Source organism: Leptonychotes weddellii, chromosome 8 (assembly GCF_054177405.1).
Source record: "Leptonychotes weddellii isolate Sample4059 chromosome 8, ASM5417740v2, whole genome shotgun sequence".
NCBI lineage: Eukaryota > Metazoa > Chordata > Mammalia > Carnivora > Phocidae > Leptonychotes > Leptonychotes weddellii.
Window position 1 is genome coordinate 123924519 of NC_138376.1, and position 23642 is coordinate 123948160.

The 23642-nt window shown below is 51.3% G+C and overlaps 1 protein-coding gene across 1 annotated transcript in view; it reads left to right on the forward strand.

The window, feature by feature from the left end:
- IGF2R (insulin like growth factor 2 receptor) overlaps positions 1 to 23642 on the forward strand; it is a 96831-nt gene that overhangs the window by 55923 nt on the left and 17266 nt on the right. Inside the window, exons 18-36 of the mRNA XM_081829265.1 lie at positions 428 to 596; positions 1786 to 1965; positions 4518 to 4619; positions 5907 to 6008; positions 7882 to 8077; positions 9310 to 9480; positions 10103 to 10246; positions 10326 to 10501; positions 10752 to 10839; positions 11293 to 11508; positions 12400 to 12530; positions 12781 to 12878; positions 14921 to 15057; positions 16050 to 16240; positions 17821 to 17947; positions 18676 to 18795; positions 19098 to 19354; positions 19669 to 19887; positions 21658 to 21807. Coding sequence (XP_081685391.1) covers positions 428 to 596; positions 1786 to 1965; positions 4518 to 4619; positions 5907 to 6008; positions 7882 to 8077; positions 9310 to 9480; positions 10103 to 10246; positions 10326 to 10501; positions 10752 to 10839; positions 11293 to 11508; positions 12400 to 12530; positions 12781 to 12878; positions 14921 to 15057; positions 16050 to 16240; positions 17821 to 17947; positions 18676 to 18795; positions 19098 to 19354; positions 19669 to 19887; positions 21658 to 21807 — 2974 coding nt within the window. The remainder of the gene's footprint in view (positions 1 to 427; positions 597 to 1785; positions 1966 to 4517; positions 4620 to 5906; positions 6009 to 7881; positions 8078 to 9309; positions 9481 to 10102; positions 10247 to 10325; positions 10502 to 10751; positions 10840 to 11292; positions 11509 to 12399; positions 12531 to 12780; positions 12879 to 14920; positions 15058 to 16049; positions 16241 to 17820; positions 17948 to 18675; positions 18796 to 19097; positions 19355 to 19668; positions 19888 to 21657; positions 21808 to 23642) is intronic.

The window sequence follows — 23642 nt, forward strand, 5'->3', positions numbered from 1 at the left end:
TAGTGCTAAGTTGGCTTAGGCTTTGCTGGTGAGCACATAACTGAGTGGATAATGGGGACACAAGTAAGTTTTGGGGGTGCAGGACCAAGATGGGGAGTTTTAAGCAGAATGAATTCTAATAATGGTCTGGTAGCCTTTGTGACATCCAGTGCTCTTTGCCATAGCGGAGTCTGTCTTCAGCTGCATCATTTAAAACAGGATTATCAGTACAGAGGTGTGGGGGAGGGGGCCGGTGCAGGGTCTGCCGAGTGTGACGAGTTCAGTGAAGGTCGAGATAGTCGTGGGTGTTGTGAGTCATGGTGAGCCACGTTCCATGGTTCGATTGGTAGGGCATGTTTCATTCTGTATGTCCATAACTACTTAGAAGTGAATTGTCAGACTGAAATCTGATAGCATCAAAACCATGCATTTTGCTTTGAAATTTTAGTCTAGCAAAATCTGAAGGTGGTCGTGGAGGAAACTGGTACGCCATGGACAATGCGGGCAAGCACAGCACATGGAGGAAATACTACATAAACGTGTGTCGACCTCTGAACCCAGTGCCAGGCTGTGATCGATACGCGTCGGTGTGCCAGATGAAATACAACAATGATCAGGTGAGTCTCGCGCTCCGTCTGGAGCACGTGACTCGGTGGAGGCAGTTATTTTAGAGTAGGCCTGGCTGCTGAGGCGAAGCCCCCTGAGCAAGAGTAGGGGCCCCCCCACAGATGTGATCACGCTTGAGTCGTCATTCAGGTTTAGAACTTCACAAAATGCCATGGTGCTGGTGGCCTCCGATCTCGGCACAGGGCAGAGGAAGCTCCTGGTGGCTAGTCTAGCCCGAGCTCACAAGTGTCTTTCAGTCCGTAAACCTCTGTGAAGAATAGTTTTTCCTCCGGAAGCTCTTGCTTCTGGCTCATGAGGGGGAGAGCGGCTTGGGACCATTGCTGTGGCTGAGGTAGATCCAAGCTTTCGCACTTACTCGCGGTGCCGGGCTGCACCTCATCACCGATCGAATGCAGTGACTGCCAGAACTTTGGGACGTTCCCTGTGTTCCTCATACACAGTGAATCTTAAAGACGTATGTGTGCTTCTTTAAAAATAGCATGTCGGGAATGTACTTTTCCTGGCGCCTGGTACAGGGCAGCTTGGAGGTGCTTTAAGGCGGCTGGTGAGCGCACTCTGGTGGTTAGGAATTACGTTCCCCGCTGTGTATGCATGTGCACACATGTTGTGTGCACTCTTTGTTGGAGCGATGACTTCAGAGTACAGTCAGTCAGTCCTCATTATCCACGGGTTCTGGCACAGATTTGTGGCCCCAAATCAAAACCTGTGGCGCCCTCAGTCCTTTGTGGATGTGTGTGCAGTGGCCCCACAGTGCGCACTCCCAGCAGAGGTGGAGCCAGGGGAAGCTCTGCCTTCTCGAAGGTTCTCCTATCCATGACTGTGGGAGGGAGACACGAGGGGCCGGGTGGGGGAGCGCCAGAGGCTCCTGGTTCGGGGCTGGGAGGACAGGGCTCGAGGCCTGCCTTGGATGCCTGTTGGCGGGGCGGCCTGAACCTCCTTTCCCCTTTCGTAAAATAAAATAGAACCTGCCCGCAGGAGTTGTTCTTAGGATTTAAGATCATCATCTCTGTGGGATGGTGTCTGTATAGGGCACGTGTTTCCCCTGGGAGTGACGGGTCAGTGTTTGTGGCAACTTTATAGAACAGGAGTGCTGTGAATGACAAGAATCAAATGTGGCAGTCACGAAGAAGCCGTGTTTTCTCTTCAGAGGGAAAACCTAACAGACATATTTGTTTGCAGGGCTCCTTTTCTGAGGTAGTGTCCATCAGTAACTTGGGGGTCGCAAAGACAGGCCCTACGGTGGAGGACAGCGGCAGCCTCCTCATAGAGTACGTGAATGGCTCCGCGTGCACCACCAGCGATGGGAGGCTGACCACCTACACCACGAGGATCCATCTCGTCTGTTCCAGGGGCAGCCTGGTAAGGCGCGCGTTGCCTGTGACCTTGGTTCCTTCAGGGTCTTTTGTGACTGAGTACTAGCCTATGTGTCTCTTCTGGAGATGGAGTCTGGGGGTGGCATTTTCACTCTGGGTTGTGTGGACGCCATCCTGTCCCTTAGTTCTTGTCAGCTGGTGATCGAGGATCCTGACAACAGAACAGGTCTTAGGGACAGTTTGGCTTGAACCCCAACGTTCAGGGATGAGGAAGCCAGGGCTCAGTGCCACTCGGGGCCACAGATGAACAGTGAGGGTTATATATGTAATATGTGGGCAAATCAAGTAGAAAAAATGAAGGCCGGGAAATAGAGAAAGTTACAGAGATTGTTTTTGGCCCTGAGTTCCTCAGCCAGGGCGGAACAGAAGAAAAAATTCCACAAATAAAAATGCTCTGGGGGTCATTGTACAGTCCCAGTTGCTTTCCTAAAAAAAAAAAAAGTTGGTAAAAATACAAATAACATAAAATGTACCATTTAGGGGCGCCTGGGTGGCTCAGTTGTTAAGCGTCTGCCTTCGGCTCAGGTCGTGATCCCAGGGTCCTGGGATCGAGCCCCACATCGGGCTCCCTGCTCAGCGGGAAGCCTGCTTCTCCCTCTCCCACTCCCCCTGCTTGTGTTCCTGCTCTCGCTGTGTCTCTCTGTCAAATAAAATCTTTGGAAAAAAAATAAAATGTACCATTTAAGCCTTTTTTAGGTGTATAATTCAGTGGCATTAAATATCTTCACGGTGTTACATACCATCCCTGGCACTCAAGCCCAGAACTTGGCTATCACAAACCCAATTGTTTTTCTACCTGGAGTTTCACATTTATATGGGTCATGTGTTTTTTGAATAATTGCCAGACTCTTAGATGAATGCAGAGTGGAGATAATGGAATTCATGTTTATTACCAAATAAATTATTGGAAAGAGTCAGGTACACGTGCTGAGGGTCTGTTACAGCTTCCTCTGCTTCATTGAGTGAAGAGCACAGTGTATCCAGTGCTAGCCGTCCCGTGGACTTTGTCACCTACATTCCAGGTGCCCTCCAGATCCCGAGTTCTCTGTGTCATTTGCAAACACACGATTTTTTTCCAAGATGTGATTTCTTTAGAGGTCAAGAAGGGGTCTCTGATAAGGGGATGAAGTTATTAGCTGGATGAGCGTGGGCCAGTGTTGTGCAAGAAAGGTGTTCCATGGCCGAACTGTAAACACACTTCTTGATTAGCCTGGGGTTGGGTTTGCTGCTTTCTTCCTCAGCCTCAGGAAGAACTCCCGGCTGCCCAGGCCAGCCCTTGCTGTCCCCTGGGCATGTCCGTGTCCCCTCCTTAGAGCCTGGCCCGCCCTCCCCTTCCCATGTGGTCTCTTGTTGCCATGGAGATACTGGACTGTTCCAGGAGGTTCTCTGGGAGCCTTAGTTTTTCAGCTTTCCTGTGACACCTTATGTGGACAGTGTGTTGTAGTTTTCGGGGCGACCTCCCATGGTCACCGTATCTCTGAGTGCCCATGTAGGGCTGGCCATGCCCTGTGCAGCCAGAGACCATGAGCAGAGGTCACATCTGCAAGGTTCTGCAAGCCACAGAACTTTCAGAACTTTCACGGCTAAAGCAGCTCCTTTTCACAACCACATTGTGAGGCAGAAGGGGCAGATGTGTTTTACTGTGACGGAAGCCAAGGCTGAGAGGGTGGGGGACTTCCAGGCCAGAGAGTGCTCCGTGGGCGAGGTGTGGGCTCACCGTCAGATGGCCGCTATTTCCTTCTCCTGTGGGCCTGGGCGGGTGTCCTGATCTCTGTGCCCCTGTGTTCTCGTCTGTGTACACACAGTGGGTGATGACAGAACCTGGCTCCCGGGGTCATGGTGAGGCTCCGTTGAGAAATGCTAACAAAACTCCTAGTGCTGCGATAAGCGCTCTCCGTGTGAGCTGCAGTTGCCTGCAGAACGTGGCCCCACACATGTTTGGGGAACTTTTTACTGGAACACACTCAGAAAAGTGCGCGGAGTGTAAGTTACACTAACAGCTGGGTGAGTGTTCACACGTGGAGCAGAACTGTGCAGCCAGACCCCACCTAGAGCAGCCACACTGAGAGCAACCCGGGAGGCGTCCAGTGCCCCTTCCAGTCACTTCTCTACTCCTGTGCTGGCCTCTGACACCATAGGTCACTTTTCCCCAGTTTTGAGCTTATGTAGCTGAAATCTCGCACACTGTAGCCTTTTGTGCTTGGGTTCTTACGTTGCATACCCTTAGCGTAGAGCGTTTCTCAAGAGCATGGACTTAAATGCAAACCCAGATTTGGACCCCAATTCTGCCGTTTACTGCCACGTGACCTCAGGTGAATTTTGTGACATCCAAGCTTGAGAGGTACCATCTTTTAAGTAGGAATAATGAAGACATTAAATTGTAATTAGCTAGTGCACATCTAGCAGCTAGCCGATCACAGACACATAATTAAATGTTCAGTAGAGTTTGGTTATTTTTATATATGAGGCCAGTATTGTCTTGGTGAGATTGAGCCCCATCTTGTCATACTGACTGTTACCCTGGGTTTAATCTTCCAGAATACCCACCCCATATTTTCCCTCAGTTGGGAGTGTGTGGTCAGTTTCCTGTGGAATACAGAGGCCGCCTGTCCTATCCAAATAATGACGGACACAGACCAGGTACGTGTGCTGTCTTGGGGCGTCTCGCTGAGCTGGCTCTGGACCTTCCCACCTGGGTGTCCCAGCTCTGCACTCACCCCTTCCCTCATGCTTCCAAATCTGTTATTGGCGTCACCTTGTCCTGCATGTTGACAGCAGGCCTCTGGGAGTCATCCTGCATTGCTCTCCTTGCCCCAGCTCCCATATGCTGGGCTGAGAACCAGACCCTCAGCTTTACTTCCCGCTGATTGCAGATTCCTTCCTTTTTCTCCATTCCCCTGTCCCTTCCGTGTTGCGGTGGCATCCCAGTGGGCTCAGGGGATTCTCCACCACCGCAGAGAAGTGAGTGGTTAACATACCACTCCAACACCTAAAACATAGTCATCTGTAGGATCTGCCCCATCTCTTTCAGTGTGATGCTCAAGGTTTTAAAACTCCGATCCCAGTCCTGTTACTGCCATTTCTTCTGAGTGCCTGTTGCCATCCTGGTGTATCCTGCTCTTTGGCCTTGGCATGTGTTTGTGCCCTTGGGCGAGCCCTCTCCTGCAGAGCATAGCAGCAGGCTGCCTTGTGATGTATCCTCTGACTCTGAAGGGACACTTGTGGTTTCCACAGCCTTAGGTGTTTTCTTCATGGTGGGACTTACCTCTCTCCCTCCCCCTTTAAAATCTCCGCTTTGACAGCAGAGCCCAGGCTCACCTAAATGAATGTTCCCAGCCAGGGTCCTGGGTTCGTGGAGCCTGGGGAGGGCGGGGATGGTAGGGTGCTGCATTCTGTCCTTGGCCATACTTTCCGGGGCTGGGGCTGCTGCCAGTTTCCCTGCATCTGGTGGACTGTGCAGAGAACAGACATGGGGTGTGGGGGGAGGTTTACAATGTCTCCTGGAAGAGAAGAGACAGTGAAGCACCTCGTCATGCCTCCCATCACCATTGCCTTTAAGTGAATAGGTGAGATGGAAACAGAAGACTTAAACCAACTTTCTAAGTTTGTTTGTTTTTGATTACTTATGGGTTGCTTATGGTTTCCCCCTAACTTTTCCCTTGGGGGTCAGCATTGGTCTTCTTACCCAGGTAAATATTGTAAGCCCTAAGACCTTTCAGGTAAGTTAATATTTCTGAGCCCAGTATCACACTGGGGCAGGCAGCAGGGGTTGTGTCTGGAGGGGCGGGTGAGTACGCATAGGGCTGCTTTTCTGACGGGTTTAAAGTCAGTGAGAAGTGCATGTCTTGTGAGGTCCATACACACAGGCTTTGGAGGTGCTCTGTATTTATTGAGTTCCTGTGTCTCTTTCCCCTGTTGCTCCTGCAGGCCTGTTCCATAAGGGACCCAAACAGTGGCTTTGTGTTTGATCTTAACCCGCTGAACAGTTCCCAAGGATACGTGGTTTCAGGAATTGGGAAGACTTTTGTGGTAAGAATTATGTGATGAATTTCCGGTTTGCTTTGAGACAAGGAAGTGTGTGTTGAAGTCACCTGCAGTTTGTGCAGCTGGTGGCAGGTGTCTCTGGGAACGGCCCAGGGCACTGTGATAGCAGCTCTCACCCAGGAAGAGATGGAAGAATCCAAATTTAAGGGGAAAGAGAGGTAAAACTCACTCGCATCCTGCTCTAGTGCAGACATGTGAGGGTACCATTTTTCCGGAAATAAGTTATTTCTGATTTGTTGCTGTGTGTCTAGAGCGGTGGTCCTGGGCCACAGCATCGGTGTCACCCGCAGTTTGTTAGAAATACAAATTCTTGTGGGGTGGGCCCATCGGTTTGTTTTTAACCAGCCCCCAGGTGATTCTGATGTCAAGAGGAAATGGTACTTACCTAATCCAAGAAAAGGGAAATGACCTGGGTGGCTGTGTTCTAGAATCTTCTGGCAGCACTTCCTACATGGATAGCCCTGACGGAAGGAGAGAATTAGCTCTGAAAACAGGAAGTTGGGATAAGAACATCTTATGTGGATTTGGTACCGAGGGGAACTTTGTAGGTACACGTCATGCGGGAGAGCACAGCCCGGGAGAACACTGAACAGGGTTTGTCCCTCAGCAGCACTTTGGCTGGTCCACCACCCACCCCCCAACCCCCAAATTGCTCCTACAGAGTTTGGTTTATAATAGGTTTGTAATAGGTGAGAGCGTATGTGGCCACACGTGAAGGAGAGGCAGACAAGAACATTGTTGGTCCACATAGAGGACGTGCTGGAAGATACTAACCCTTATAAAGAACATGCTAGAAGCAGGCCAGCCAGGCTTTGCCTTGTGGGGACTAACTAGCAGGGGCGTCAGCAGGTGGCAGGTGTGTTGAGGCTCCTGGGCGACGGCACAGCCAGCTTGCTTCCATCTACTTAGGACACCACCGCCACCAGCTGACTCCCTGGCTTTGTACCCTCGCTGCCCGGTCCTGCTGGGCTCAGCTGCCCCCAGATCCGTGGCCCGCCCCCCCCCCCCGCCATGGCCTCCCCACGCTGCTGAAGCTGCCGAGTGAGACATCTCCAGGGGTGCCTACACTCCCAATCGGAGGGGCCTGTAGATGTGGGCAGCCAGGATGGCCAGTGCCCACAGCATGGCAGAGCGAGCCCAGGCTTCTCTCAGCTCTGTTGCCAATTTATAGGCAAGACCGTGAAAGTAGGAAAGGGGACCTGCCCCAGCATTTCGTCCCCAGGGCCTCCCGCACACAGCCCACATGGCTGCTGAGCACCTGCGTGGGGTTTCGTGCTAACTGGCCATTTCCTGAGGAGGAAACTTTGGTTTTTAAGAAAAGCGCTTTCTATATGTAGACCTTGATTGTGGACACCCCGTCCATGAGCACTTAGCAGACATAGAGAAGTCTTTCCTTTCTATGTCTTCATACCACAGAGCATATTCAACTTCATTGTCACGACAGAGCGATATCAACATCTGTGAGAAATACAGGGGTGTCCCCTCATGGTTACTGGTAATTGACATTTCAACTACAGATGCCTTCGCTCACGTTGACAATGGTGTAAAATTCTCCATGCGTATTCCCTCCGTTATAGGTGGTGCATTGTTATATGCAGCATATCTCTTGCATTTACAGATACAGGGCTATATAAATAAACATGTTTATTATTCCTTAGAAGCAACTTATGGGCATTGTCATTTGGACTTTAAATGTTGCATTATGTACTAAGTTTAGACTTTAACTGCCTGAACATGTAAGGTGGAAACTTGAACACTGTCTGGTTAGTCTGGCAGGGTTTGAGTTGCTAGGGCTCTTGTTTGTGGCGAGTTATGTGGCCCAAGTTAACGTGTATGGTTCTTGGTGTCTGGCCTGCAGTTTAACGTGTGTGGCACAATGCCGGTCTGTGGGACCTTCGATGGAAAACCAGCCTCTGGCTGTGAGGCGGAAATTCAGACAGAGGAGCTAAAGAATCTGAAGCCAGAAAGGCTGGTTGGACTCGAGAAAAGCCTGCAGCTGTCCACTGAGGGCTTTATAACTCTGACCTACAAAGGGCCTCTTTCCCCGGCCACAGGTGAGCTCAGAACCACGTCGTGTTGCAGCTAACAAGTGTCCTGGTGGCCCCGTGACTGTGAACCTTCTGAGCACGGACCGTGAACGACCTGCGCTCCTGCCCTGGGGCCGCGGCGCTACACTCCCGAATCGCCCTGTGTGCCCTGCCAGGCCCCTGACGTGCGGTCCTGTAGCTGGCGGGTCGCGCTGTGGGCTCTCCCTCTGCCTGCCCCGTCCCCCAGCCTCCTAACACTGGGCCCCTCAGGTGGTTCTTGGACGTAAAGCTTTGTGACCTCAGGCTGGTTACTAAACCTCTTTGCTTCAGTTCCCTCCCGGACTGGGCGGGGTCGATGGCCTTACCTGCCGCCTCCGTGGACTGCTCTGGGTCCTTGGTGGCCTGCCGCTGCTGGCCCTGGCTGCAGCAGCCCTTCGGTGGTCTTCCTGCTTGTGCTCCCCCCGCCCCCCAGTATTCTGTGTTCAGAGCACGTCACTCCCAGCCATGTGCACCTGGAGTAGAGGCCAGTGCTGTCACGGTGGTTGGGGCAACACGATCTCCCACTCCGCGTTCCATCCTGCTCACCTCCTGCTTCTGAACCCGTCCGGGCCCCCTCTCATCCGCCCTCCCGTCCTGAGCCTGTGTCCTCGCTCTTGCCTCTGCCCATTTTGCTCTTCCCTCAGGATGGCCCCGTGGCCCCTTTCTTCTTTCTCAGCTATCCGCCCAGATGTCCCTTTCTCGGCGGGGCCGGCCACCGCATCTAAAACCCGCACCACGTTGGGGTTTCCTTGGCCTGGGCCTGCTGCATTTTCCTTCCTTGCACTTCTCGCTGTTCTGTGTGCCCTAGACTGCATGTCATAGGCTCAGTGTGGGGGCCGCCGTACTGGGACGTGAGCTCCTGGGGGGGGCGAGGGTTTTTCTGAGTCTTTCACTTCTGTGTGTACGAGGAACTAAGTATTGTCCAACAAGCCAGTGACGTTAGCTAGTGTTTGGGTTGAGGAATGGATGCTGCGTTTGCCTGTTTTCTGGAATACCAGGACGGAGGACGTTCGGCTCACCCTGTGAGCCCATGGCTGTGTGGGTCACTACTGCGCTGAGGGTGGCCGCTCGGCCGTTCCCGTCGGGCCCCGTGAAACAGACCCAGGGCGGTGGTGTCGTCCTTCTAACGGGGGCTTTGCGGTTTGTCCCCAGTGGCAGCCGCTGCTCTGGGATGTGTCGGGACGGCTGCTCTGCTTCAAGTCTGGCCTCCTTGTTCCCAGGGACCGCTGACGCCTTTATCATCCGCTTTGTTTGCAACGATGACTTTTACCCGGGAACCACCAAATTCCTGCATCAGGACATTGACTCTGGCCTGGGAATCCGAAACACTTTCTTTGAGTTTGAGACTGCACTGGCCTGCGTCCCCTCTCCTGTGGATTGCCAGGTCACGGGTAAGGCCGAGAGGCCCGGGCTGAGGAGGCCGGTCGAGGGTGTGCGTGTGTGTGTATACGCGCGTATGTGTATATATGCGCATGTGTGAGCGTGTGCATGTGAGTGTATGTATGCGTGCGTGTGAGCGTGTGGTGTGCTTTGTTTTATAGGCAGCATATTTGTGTTATGTGCTTCTTTGATCCTTACACTTGAGAGGTTTCTCTTGAAGAGAATGTGGTTATATAATTCAGGGTTTTAATCTATATTTTGGAATCAGAAGCTGCCTAAGAACAGAAGAAAACTCAGGGGAAAGAAATATCAGATCTTATTTGAGGACCTAAAAGAAAGGATGTAAAGCTCTGTAAGGCGCACCCGGACGCTGAACAGTGTCCCAGGATGCCTCGTGCTCTGCAGATGGCTCTGCCCCTCCACATCAGTGGTGCTTGTTGTGAAGGGCAGCTTCGAGGGCAGAGCGAGTGTACGTGTCTGTAGGAAAAGCCTCTGAGCTTCCTGTGGATCTCCTGATTCCTTCATAACCAACGTCAAGTTCGTGCATCATGGGTCTTTGGTCAGGGTGAAAAAGGTGGTGCTCTAATGCTAACCAGAAAGCAGGGCTAGCTGGAGTGTTTCCGTGTATTTCAGACGTCGCTGGAAATGAGTATGACCTGAGTGGCTTAAGCAGAGTCAGGAAGCCCTGGACTGCTGTGGACACCTCGGCTGATGGAAGAAAGAGAACTTTCTATCTGAGTGTTTGCAATCCCCTCCCTTATATTCCCAGATGCCACGGTGAGTTGAGAGCATTTGACTTGAGTTCCATCTGCCTTTCTCCTGTCCCCTGCCCCAGACGAGCTCCCATCTCTTGCAGGCAGCGCGGTGGGGTCCTGCCTGGTGTCAGAAGACAACAGCTGGAACCTGGGCGTGGTGCAGATCAGCCCCCAGGCTGCCGAGAACGGCTCCCTGAGTATTGTCTATGTCAACGGTGACAAGTGCGGAAACCAGCGCTTCTCCACCAGGATCACGCTCGAGTGCGCTCAGACCTCGGTGCGTGAGTTGATGAACTGCTTTCATTTCCCACTTCCCTTCAGTCTCTCAGTCTTCTCTCTGAGTTTAGTCCTGCCTGCGTTTTCATCCTTTGGTAGCATTTGACTAGATTTTCCTCTAGGTCTCACATGTTTAATAAGTGCTCTGTGTTTTTCCTCGTGGAGATCGAAAGTTGGATATTAATTGTGGCTATCTTTTTGACTGACTTTTTAAAAAAGGCAAAAACATAAATATTTGGTTTCTATTCTAGGGATCCCCAACATTTCAGCTTCTGGATGATTGTGAGTATGTGTTTGTCTGGAGAACGGTGGAAGCCTGTCCCGTCATCAGAGTGGAAGGTAAGACCTGGGGCCCAGCCCACTAATAGTTGTAAACGGATGAAGTAGCAGAGGCTCCAAACAGCATCCTAAATGCAAAACCCAGTCGTAATGGCGGGGGGATAATTTCTTACCTTGGGTTTTGACTCCAGTGCACAGCTAATTTTGTCGGTGACACCCTCCTTACCTGCCTGGAGCGATGCTGGGCTAGCGCCTTCTCACATTTAAGAATCTTAACTTGGGGTTTTGATTGGTCCAGTGGATCTTTACCCTCTGACCTCGGCTTTTCTAGAAGGCTATCTGATAGGCGGTTTGTACTTTGTGTAGAAGCACATTGAGATAACGTGGAAATAGCGTTTAATGCTTATTTTAAGACTGTACTCATCTGATTAAAAATTGGAAGACTGTTTTTTGCCCGACGGTGTGAGTGTCGGTAGGCTCGCAGTTGCCCTTCGTGTCTGTGTGTCCTTGAAGGAGACAACTGTGAGGTGAAGGACCCGAGGCACGGCAACCTGTACGACCTGAAGCCGCTGGCTGTCAATGACACTGTCGTGAGTGCCGGCGAATACACCTACTACTTCCGGGTCTGTGGCAAGCTGTCCTCAGAGGTCTGCTCCACTAACGACAGGTCCAAGGTGATCTCATCGTGTCAGGAGAAGCGGGGACCCGAGGGATTTCAAAAAGTGGCAGGTACCGTGGGTTTTTCTTCTGCTCTTGTGCAAGAATGGAACTATGTATTAAGGTGTTATACTGAAGGATGACTTCTTTCTGGAGTAGGAAAAAAGCTTTGTTCTGGTGAAATATTAACGATGCTTCTGATTTCACTTGATTTTCTTAAGTAGATGCATGCTGACAGATGTTGTTAGAGCTTATTGTGTTTGTTCTTTAGCAATTCCAGTTAGTGATTCTTTACTGCAACCAGGGACATGCTGAAGTAGCCAGTAATGGGTGTTCTGAGGTGGTACTTTCTAGAGTTGAGTCAGAGGGGAGGCATCTAGGACAGGGTTTGGCTATAAACTTACAGGGCAGGCTGTTGGTCATCATGCTGTCTCAGCAGCTGGGCAAGTGATACTACATTTAAGAACTCTTAAAGCGAGAGAGCACACGAGCACAAGTGGGGAGGGGCAGAGGCAGAGAGAGAGGAGCTCACGCAGACTCCTCCTTGAGCTCGGGGCTCGATCCCACAACCCCGAGATCACAACCTGAGCCGAAACCAAGAGTCTGGACACTTACCTGACTGAGCCTCCCAGGCACCCCTAAGTTTAAGAACTTTTAAAAAGAAAGTAGCTGACATGACAAGTGCATGGGCAATGCTTCGGGGCCATCCTCTTAGGTGAGGAGGCTGGGGAGCGGCTGCTCCTCATTGTTCCCACCATGAGTCTGGAACGTCGTAACCTTGGGTGAGAGGAGGCCTGGTTTTATTCCGCCCGCAGTGCAGTGCGGCAGGGAGCAGGTTCCGGCGCCCGGGGGCCAGGCATACCCCCTCTTCTAGCCCTTTATCTGGGGTACGTGATGTGACGTGCCTGTTAGGGTTAGCATGGCGGCACCAATCCTTGTTTTAATTAGGTTCTTTCTGAACAGGTCTCCTCACTCAGAAGCTGACGTATGAGAATGGCTTATTGAAGATGAACTACACTGGGGGGGACACTTGCCATAAGGTGTACCAGCGCTCCACAACCATCTTCTTCTACTGCGACCGGAGCACCCAGAGGGTGAGTGTGCTTCCAGCCCGCCCGGATGTCTGCCTGGCCGGGAGCTGCTTCTCCGCATTCCTGCTGCTCGATCTGCTCTGGTTAGCTTAGTTTAAATGTACCAGTTACAGAAGATACGTCAAAACCTTGATCGATTTGTCTGGATTTTAATGAACATAACCATCCTTTACTATATTTGTTCCTAAGATCTAAAGGGTAAGAAACGAACTGAAGTTTTCCCTCTGACGTATCTCTCTCTTACCTTCTCCAGCCGGTATTTCTCAGGGAGACTTCGGATTGCTCCTACTTGTTCGAGTGGCGAACGCAGCATGCCTGCGCGCCTTTTGACCTGACTGAGTGCTCATTCAAGTAAGTGGATGCCGTCTGTTGACCTTCTGCGCAGTCGGGGGAACTTGGCGCAGCTTTGCTTTAATGATTAGTGGTTGGGGGACAGGAGGTTAGCTGAGGTGGTTTCTCTCCACCTTCGTCCCGTCATATTCAGATGAGCAGTTGGACTAGGTTAACTTCCAAATCCTTCACAGCTTTGGGTTTCGGTGACTATTTTGTGTTAAGATGCATATAGGGAGGTGATTGGAGTTGGAACGGAAAACCTTGCATGATTCACAGGTGTAAGTGGAGTAGAGTGACCAGGACGTCACCTGGCCTCCGCCCACCCTCGCACGCCGCTTATGTCTGGGGACACCACAGTGAAGAAGGGCGTGGAGAGGATGAGGGGCTGGGGTGTGGGAGACGGTGTGGGGGAGGCGGCCCCCAGACTGCAGGTTTTTAGGGGCTGTCGATGGTTCTTTTGATCTCTGTTGCCTGTGGCTCCTGGAATTGGATGGCTGGCAGCTCTTGAGGTAAGGGAGAGGTCTTTCCTGTGTGGGAGTGCCAACAGAGTTGCCCTTGGAACTGTTACAAAATAGGCATCTTGTGTCCCATCCCTGGAGGTTGATCTGTGGTTCTGAATGTTTAAGGGACATGCTCTCTCTTCCGCTGTATGATGATCGACCCTGAAAAGGATCGCAGGGTTATAGCATTCAGTCCTGGGGGACAGTAGAGTAGTCACTTCCACGTTTTCCTTACTTCCTGTTCTGTTTGATTGCGTTCTCTCCTTTTATTTAGGTAAAGTAATAATTCTGTAAGTGTTAGTAATGTACGGAAAAGCATACATTCAGGAATCTACGTGTTTAGTGACGTTGAATCATAATTTGTTTTGTAACATTTCTTTTTCCAGCTAACGCTCCATGAGCGTTTCCATGTGAAACAAATTCATTTCTCATTTCTAGTGGGTGTGAACGATCCTTCCAAGTAGATAGCCCTGATTGACTTGACTGTTTTCTTACTGCCATTTGAGACTGTCTTCCACTTTCTGAGATTTGTGTACAAAGAGTCTTATATTTTTGTACGTAAAGCTTTTCCTACCAAATATTTTTATTTACCGTTTTTAAAAGAATTAATGAAGTAAAAAATGGAATAATCAGTTAAAATGGAAGTTGACACATGCATATTGTAATAACTTCATGGGAGTACAAAAACGTGTACAGTGAGGTCATCTTGTTGGTAAGTTTTTCTCTGACCACGACGTCTAAAATCTCAACCTCCCCCCACCACCCAGCCCCAGATTTTTTTCCTCTTCAGCTTTAATCGCCCTCTGACATACTGTCTACTTAAAAAAACTTATATCCTGTTTATGGTGTTTTCCTTCTCCTGGTAATTTCTGCAAATTTCATAAAATGGGTGATTTGTATCTTTTTGGTTCAGTATAATACCCTCAGCTTAGCACGTATTTTTTGAACGAATGAATGCTTTCCGTTCTCCTCTTCCCTGCTGAGACCTTATGGGGTGGCGTCTGTGATTGTGCCTCTGTCTTCACCTGGACCTAGTGCTTCCTGGGGACAGACGTGGGTCTTGCTCACCATTGACCCTGCACCTGCTATGGGGTTGGCCCTCAGTAACAGTTGTGTGTGGGATTTGTGTAGTAAGTAAACTTCAGCCTGAGCAGACATGTCGACAGCAGTTCATTTTTATTTCAGTGGCCGTCTCAGGGTTGGACAGCAGGTGGTTGCTCCCGAGAGTGCTCTGTGCTGTGAGCGCGCCACGGAGCCCACTGTTCCCTCCTGTCCTCTCACGGGCCTGAGCACGGGGAGCGCTTCCTTTGCAGGCCTGGTCTTTGCTCTTTTTTGGATTAATACATGATTTTGCTGAACCAAGTCTTAAAGTTTCCTGAGCTCAGGTTCTGATTCTGACTGGAGGTGGTGGGCCAGGTCCAGTCTGAAGTTCTGTCCCTGGGTGGGACCTGAGGCTCAGGATGTCAGGCACAGACCGCACCTTAAATATTGAGCCTTTCCAGTGCTCGGTGTCCATCCGGAGTCCAAGTGAGCCTAACCGCAGTGTTCTCCTCCTTACAGAGACGAGGCTGGCAACACCTTCGACCTCTCGTCCCTGGTAAGGTATAGCGACAACTGGGAAGCCGTCACAAGGACAGGAGCCACCGAGCACTATCTCATCAATGTTTGCAAGTCTCTGTCTCCCCAGGCTGGTTCCGGTGAGAGAGGACTCTTGGGCGGATGGCTTGTAGTCAGTTTGGGAGAAGATTGAGTAGGAACAGGATTCTGTGAAGGTGTTTTGGCCATGAAGCGGCAGGAGGAATTATTTAAGGGTCTCATGACTGATCCCTGGGATGGTCTAGCAGAAGTCTTTGTTGAAGGCTCTGCTGGGAACACAGTAACCTTATTTGAACAGGAGTTGGAGGTGGGTGGAGGGAATCATGGTGGTAGGTGATTTCTTAGCAGGGTGGGAGACACAGAGAGCAAAGCAGAGATTGAACGCATGCCCTCTGTGTTTACTGAGAGTAATGTGGGTGGGTGCTCCTTTACATTTGAGGCCGTGGGCCCCCTTCCCCTCACTTTCTGTGCCGGGCAGATCAGTGACAGCATGGTTCCTAATCCATGAGGTGGGACTAATTCTTTACACAGGGCAGAGATAGCACAGACATTTTGGGGACTGGGAAATTGGCAGAGTTCTCGGTAACTCTTTTTTTTTTAAAGATTTTATTTATTTATTTGAGAGAGAATGAGATAGAGAGTATGAGAGGGGGGAGGGTCAGAGGGAGACGCAGACCCCCGCCGAGCAAGGAGCCCGATGCGGGACTCGATCCCGGGACTTCCAGGATCATGACCTGAGCCGAAGGCAGTCGCTTAACCAACTGAGCCACCCAGGCGCCCCTCTCGGTAACTCTTAAAGATGGTACTTGAATGTGGGCCATTTAAAATGTCCTGTTGGCTTATCTAGGTATTTTAGTCTCAACGCATTCGGGGTTCAGAAATAATTCGGTCTATGAAACCTTGCATTCTCCCCGCACCCCATGCCTCTACTAACTGAGAAGTTCTGTGGCATCATTGTCATCTCATGCGAAAGAAATAGCAGATATTTTGGAGCGACTATTAGAATGAAGCGTACAGCATGTCTGACATTACTTACCAGATAAATTCTGGACTGGAAAATCGGCAAAGGCAACAGCCATGTCTCCTCTCACAGAGCCGTGCCCTCCGGAAGCAGCCGCGTGTCTCTTGGGCAGCTCCAAGCCTGTGAACCTCGGCAGGGTGAGGGAGGGGCCACAGTGGAGAGATGGCGCCACTGTCCTGAAGTACGCCGATGGTGACTTGTGTCCAGACCAGATTCGGAAAAAGTCAACCACCATCCGCTTCACCTGTAGCGAGAGCCAAGTCGTAAGTGACAGCGCTTCCTCAGCCCCCGGCGGGTAGCTCTGGGCCCGTTCGGATTGCGGGGCCAGTGAGACGGTCTTACTTGCCCTGGGATCTGAGTGGAGGATGCGATGCTCGGGACTCCGTGGCGTGACTGCGGGTGCTGGCAGTCCTGCCTCAGCCCTTTGGCTCGTGGGCACCTACCTCTCTTCTCTGGCTCCTGGGGTGTCTGACCTGCATTTCTAGTCTCAGAACTGGTTGGTTCTCCTTAAAGTTTGGTCCCCTGCAGATGCCCCCCAAGGCTGTAGAGCAAACCAGTATTTGACAACCTGCCCTTTGCCTTCACGGATGCAGCTTGGGAGAAGCAGAAGGTTAGACAGACCAGGTTCAGGGCTGCTCTTTATTTCCTAGCTTGGTTACTTAACTGTGCTAAGCTGTGTACCCGTGAATAACACGAGCTGTTCCCGTCTTGCCAAATCGCTGTGAGGTGTAGAGAGAGGAAGTAGGAGGTGCCGGGCATCACTGCCAGTGTATGGTTGGTGCACGGTCCATGGGGGCTGGTCTCATTTCTGTGCTCCATGCCTCTCTCTAAGGGGTTGGTGGGTGTAGCTAAGCAGGTGTGGGACTGAATTAATGGTCTCTCTGGACTGTTTGTCCCCACAGGAACATCTCCACGTGTGAGATGAAGGTGAAGCCCCATGTGCTATTAAAAATTAGGGTTGTAACTAATTTTAGGAATAAAGTCAAGCTGGACCAGCCCACTCAGTGTTCTAGGCTGGAGCGCCCACTGTCTCCAGCTGTGTTTGGCCAGCAGTGGTAGGAGGAGCTCTGGGAGCCTGAGGTCTGCCCTCTTGGCAGGAGTAGCAGCTGGGCCTTCCTCCTCGGGAAGCTGTACAGAGGCTTAGCCTAGACAGGAGCTGCTGGGGCCTGGACACCTGGGCCCCGATAGACCCTCTCAGCTCCGTAACTGGCCAGAGGCTCATGGTAGAGGAAGAAAGAGCTGATGGACATGTGGGAGGAAACACGAGGGTGATGTGTGAGGGGCTCTGCACGTGGGTTGCCCAGGAGGCTGGCAAAGCTGCCAGGGGTTTATCTGCAAAGGAGTGTACTGCTGAACCAGTCTTAGCAGCTCCGTGGTGGACAGGAAGCGTGGGGACGGAGCGCGTGTAGCTCGTGCAAGTGGAGGATCGTGGAGTAAATGACGAGTTCTCTGGGTGGGGCTTTTTGTTTTGTCTATAATAACAGATCTGAGTTCCTTTGCTTTTAGAGTGTTACCAGCTATTTCCTCTTTCCTGACTCACCAGAGCCTTTGAGCCACTTCCTCACCCTGTCCCCTGCCTGTCTTTCCCTAGCTGTAGCTGTAGAAAGATCTCCATGATGCCCCAAGTGGATTTCTGGCTCTGAGTCTGCCTCACCTTGCATATGTTAAGGCCCTAGTGCAATCCCAGGAAGATCTTGACCTTTTGCTTTTCTAAGTGTGCCCTCAGTCCATAAACACACTGACAAAAATTCCACGTGGTATTGCAGAGAGGCTCCCACTTGATGGAAGCTGACGTTTCGTAGAAATTGTGCCCTGTTGGCAACACTCTGTCCTTTGCTCATAGAATTCCAGGCCCATGTTCATCAGTGCGGTGGAAGACTGTGAGTACACCTTCTCCTGGCCCACACCAGCTGCCTGTCCTGTGAGGAGCAATGTGCACGACAACTGCCAAGTCACCAACCCTGCCACAGGTGAGGACGCTGCCAGTCACCAGCCCCCCCCACAGTGAGGACGCTGCCAGTCACCAGCCCCCCCATAGTGAGGACACTGCTAGTCACCAGCCCCCCCATAATGAGGGACCTAACTTGAAGCTGGGGAGCAAGACTCCCTTGGCAGTAGCATTCTGTCCACGTGTGTGCATGTTGGCGTCCTCTCTTGCTCTACCCAGTTTTGTTTGCTAGGACTTCTCCTTCGGTGGGGAAGAGATTGATCCATCTCCCTGCGAGTCTTGCTGCCCATAACTCCTGCTTCCGAGTGTGCCCGTCACACCAGCTGTAGGCTTGCAGAGTTGCGTAGAGTCTGTGTCCGTGGTCCAGTGGTCCTGTGGGGGCAGCGGGGAGGCCTCGACTGCCGTCCGTGCTGGGGACCCAGCAGGCTGCGGCTGGTATCCCTTGGCCATGGGAGGGATGCCATCAGGCCCTCCTGAATCCCACCAGGGCCCTCGTGGCCCTGTTGTGGCCCAGCCCCGGGAGGAGGAGGACGCTATGAGCCACTGTCTTAGGAAAGATGAGCCATCATATAAACTTGCAGTCTCTAGCCTCATTATGTAGTTTAGCTGGCCAGGAGCATTTTTAGGGCCAGGTCAGTGAACAAGGCAAGTGGCGGACCCACGGCAGGAAGTCAGAAGTCCCAATGGCCAGCGTGGTCCGTGGGTGAGCATGCTGGTGTCACTGTGTGTCCGCCCCTTCCCCCCTTGCAGGACACCTGTTTGATCTGAGCTCTTTAAGCGGCAGAGCTGGACACACGGCCGCATACAGCGAGAAGGGGCTTGTGTACATCAGTGTCTGTGACGACAATGAAAACTGCTCCCCCGGCGTGGGTAAGTGCATGACCACCGCCACGCCTGGGTCTCCCGTCCCCAGGGCTGTCCCCAGCCTCCGCATTCCTGTGGCAAAAGAGAGGAGTAGAACTGAAGATCCATCACCTCTGCTGTAACATTCCGCTCATGGGGGGGAAACCCGTGGCTACGTGATGAAATGGTAGATGCAGGACACTTGCCGAGACCTCACTGGACGCTCAGAATGACAAGTGTTAGCTCTGGATTTGCAGAAAGCAGTCCTCAGAAAGCTGGTCACCTGAGTCCATAATTGTGCTTTTCCTCTCCCTTCACGTTTGGTACAGGGGCCTGCTTCGGGCAGACCAGGATCAGTGTGGGCAAGGCAAACAAGAGGCTGACCTATGTGGATCAGGTCCTACAGCTGGTGTATGAGGATGGATCCCCCTGTCCGTCCAAATCCGGCCTGACCTACAAGAGTGTGATCAGCTTCGTGTGCAGGCCTGAGGCCGGGCCCACCAACAGGCCCATGCTCATCTCTCTCGACAAGCAGACATGCACGCTCTTCTTTTCCTGGCACACGCCTCTGGCCTGCGAGCAGGTGGTGAGTCTGGGGCCTGTGTGGCCTCTGAGAAATGCCTGCCTGATGCCCGGGTGGGCCCTGGTTCCCGCACCAGCTTTCCTGCAGGTCACTGTCGGCCGCCACTCCCCGCCCCCCCCCCCCGCCAGAGGGTACCCAGAATGGCTTAGCCACCCGCGATGGTCCCAACAATGAGTAGGTCTAAGTGCCCAAGTATTTGGGGGATGTTGTTCCATCTTTCGTGCTTTTTTTGTGCTGCTTTTAAATTCCTGGGGTGACTTAGTGGTGATGAGGAGAATGTTACTGTGGACTCCAGCGAGGTCCTCCCTGTCTAACAGACGGAGTGCTCTGTGAGGAACGGAAGCTCCATTATTGACCTGTCCCCCCTCATCCACCGCACGGGGGGCTATGAGGCATATGACGAGAGTGAGGATGACACTTCGGACACCGGCCCTGACTTCTACATCAACATCTGCCAGCCGCTGAACCCGATGCACGGGGTGCCTTGTCCCGCCGGAGCGGCTGTGTGCAAGGTTCCTGTCGACGGTCCCCCCATAGTAAGTATGGGAAACACAAGGCAGAAACAAGTTTTGCAAGATTTTTAACAACTGTCATGTTGTGTTTCTTGCTTTCAGTGGAGGGTTACTCAAGCAGATAGGAAGGTGAAAGGATCTGGGACTGTGTGTGTCCTGGGTCCAGTTGGGGAAGATTAACGTTAAGGATTTGTGCATTGAGCCATCAGCTAATGATGGCGACCAGGAGGTCTCTGAGTTGTGGAAGAAAACATGAACACGTGTGAATAGGGTGTCCTGTTAGGATTCTTAAGGTTGACTCTGATCAGGAAACTTATATGTAAAGTGGCAAGAAAGAACTGATAAGAACTTGATTTCTTTTTTTGAAATGCATGTCTTGGGTAAAGAAAGTGCTTGGGAGATACAATCACTTTCTTTGGTAAATGAGTCCTTCGGGGCAAGAGCAGATCTGCTAATTGCTGGATACTCTGCCTTAAAAGTTTGGGACTCCTAGCTCTTTTTAGTACAGCTTTGGCTCTTTGAAAATTGTCTTCATGAGTTATCTTTATGTTTTATCAAATCTTTGCTGTGCTTTATTGAGATGCATCTCAAAAGGGTCTATTTCTGTATTTCTATCTGTAGGCTTTACGCAGTCCTGTCATAAGATATGGAGATGTCCTTTTTTTTTTTTTTTTAAGATTTTATTAGAGAGCGAGCATGCTTGTAGTATGCATGAGTCGGGGGGAGGGGCAGAGAGGGAGAAGCAGACTCCCTGCTGTGCAGGGAGCCTGACTTGAGGCCCGATCCCAGGACCCTGGGATAATGACCTGAACTGAAGGCAGATGCTTAATTGACTGAGCCACCCAGGTGTGCCTGGAGATGTCCTTTTAAAAATGGGTATTATCTGCAGCATCGGTGTAGAGAAATGGGAGCGGGTGGGGAAATTGGCCATGATATGAGTCTCACAAAGTCCTACCTCCATGAGGAGCCAAGGGCCTGGGTGAACCACAACTTAGTAGGAAGCTCTTCAGTGCCGTCCTCTCTGACCGTGCAGGTTGGGACCCTGGATGTGAGTACCTTTCTGATAGGTCAGATCTGCTGTATTTTCCTGCCTGGCTATCCTTTTTCAGATTTTAAAAACGGTAGCCAGTTTCCTGCTTGGAGTAGGTGTTGAGTCATCATAGCCTGAACATGCCCCATGGTGATGAACGAAAGCCCCGTGGCTCACTCATGCACACATACACCACTTCTGACCATTCGTCTTTCCTTCGTTCTTGGGTTTATTTGCTCAGAAATATTTACTGAGCAGCCAGTGTGCGTCAGATGCTGTGCTGAGCAATAAAACGTCATGGGAAATAAGCCTGTGCCCTCCCAAGGATGTACTGAAGGGCACTGCCAAGGAAACCGAGCAATCCCGGGGCAGTGCTGGGTGTGAGGAGGCGGGCCGGCGTGGGGGCAGATCTGTGGGCTCCTGCCACCGCTCACCATCAGGTGATAGGGGACCATGCAGCATTCTTGATACTCCTGGACAGAGACCTATTGCCTGGAATCTTTGAAAATTCACCATGATTGGAAATAGAATCCTATTGTTAGAAATCGTAGGATCGAAACTGATGACTGCTGACAAACTGAACTTTCTGAGTAGCAGCTTTTATTGTCAAGACTTGTCAAGTGAGTTGCTCTTAACCTAGTTTCTTTAGATGCTACTCATTTTCAAAACAGATGAGGTATTGTTGTTGCAGTTCTGTATCAGCCTGTGTTCGCCAACCCAAGGAGCAATTTCCTGAAATGCTGTTTGCTTTTTTCTTTGTTTAGGATATTGGCCGAGTCACAGGACCTCCAATACTCAACCCCATAGCTAATGAAGTTTACTTGAATTTTGAAAGTAGTACTCCTTGCTTAGCGGACAAGCATTTCAACTACACCTCACTGATCGCATTTCACTGTAGGAGAGGTGTGAGCATGGTAAGTGTGCACCTGTTCACAGTCTGGGGGCTGAAGCCTGGTTTAGTGAGCCAGAGCTGCAGGCTCAGAAAGCATGCTTCAGGCGTAAGGATGCCCGTATTGAAAATGGATGCAATCATATGGTGTGTCAGTGGTGCATTGAATAATTTAAAACCATTAATTTTTTTTAAAGATTTTATTTATTTGAGAGCACGAGAGAGAGTGAGCATGCACATAAGCGGGGGAGGGCTCGGGGGGGAGGGGGAAGCAGGCCCCCCACTGAGCAGGGAGCCTGATGCGGGGCCTGATCCCAGGACCTTGGGATCATGACCTGAGCCGAAGGTAGATGCTTAACTGATTGAGTCACCCAGGTGCCCCTAAAACCATTAATTTAACAATGAGTAAGCCCACACTGAATTAATGGGGCGGACTTTGCACGGCGAGGCTTGCTGTAATTTAAAAACGTGAAACACTTAAGCATAGGAGTAGTTTTCAATGTGTACCAATGTATAGAAGTGTCAGCTTTTTCCTTTTTTGAAACTATAGCATTAGTGATTTTATTCTTATTGGTAACTCAGACTTTTGGCAGCTATCATTGTTCAGGATATAACCCAAAATTTAGAAGTTAGCGAACAAAAGAAGGCCTCTCCGGAATCAAAATAGCTCTAACAGAGTTGCGTATGTTCCTTCTAAGGAGGTTATCGACTTCTGTTTTAAGTGCATTTAAAAATAACATGGCTTCCATCATGAGTGTCATTCTGTTCCACAGAGTTTCTGCATACGTTCTCTCTGTGAATAGGAGATGAATGGGTAGGTTGTGGTCCCCATTTCACAGGGACTCAGAGGTGCTGGGTGCCGTACCTGACTCATGCAGCTCTGCAGTGGCCGCCGGGACTCCCCCTTCTCAGCTGGCGAGCTCTTTGCTCCAAGCAGCCCAGCTTCACAGCGCGGAGTCTATGCTTCTGAAATCTGTAACACTCTGAAAACTCAGTCCTCTGACATGAGTGATGGAGGCTACTCATGGTATTTGTCCCACTTGATAAGAATATTCATACATTTGGCTACAGAAACATGAGTGTGCTTGACTGTAGGACTGTGTGGGTGTGGGTGTGTGTGGGTGTGCGTGCGTGAGAGAGAGAGAGAGAGGTGATAGAAATATGTGCCTCTTAAAATCCTGAAGATGATGAACTGTAAGGCTCATCTGGCCCTAGGAGCTCAGGTAACGGGTTTCGGTTCTAGAATGTGTCTTGTGGATTCCCTAGGCTGACTTTCTGGTTTGTTGGCCTGTAGCAGGTCTGTCAGGGAAAGGGAGCTCTAGCTGCCCGGCAGTGGTGGGAAGTGACGTGGCAGCAGCCTGGGGAGAGGAGGGACAGGGGAAGACACAGACCATCGCTGCCTGGGCCCTCCCCATCTAGTGGCTCACCCCACCTCAGGGCCCTTGGACACGTCCCTGTTCACAGATAGTCCGTTGGCCCTCAGGATAATCCTGAGTTACCAGGGGGGCAGAGCTGTGATCAGCGAACTCCTTTTATCTCTGGGTGTGTGTCTGCATGTTTGTGCAGTTTGTCCACCCGGCGGCCATCGGCACACACAGCCTAAGGCAGCGTGGCTTAATCTGTAGAAAGGCTGCCACGTTCAGTAGTTCACTCTTCAGAGGGGTTCTTTTGAAGACCCACCTCCCGAGGAGCGCCGGTTATCTCAGCCTCCCACATGGAGAGCGTGTAACGGCCTAGCTGGGAAACGGCTAACCCCACATGGTGGGCCGTCCACGGGTGGGCCGGAGTCTCGGGGCAGCAGTGTCTTGTTCAAAGTGAGCAGTGTTCACTGGCTTTCAGATACCGGGCACCTCACACGAA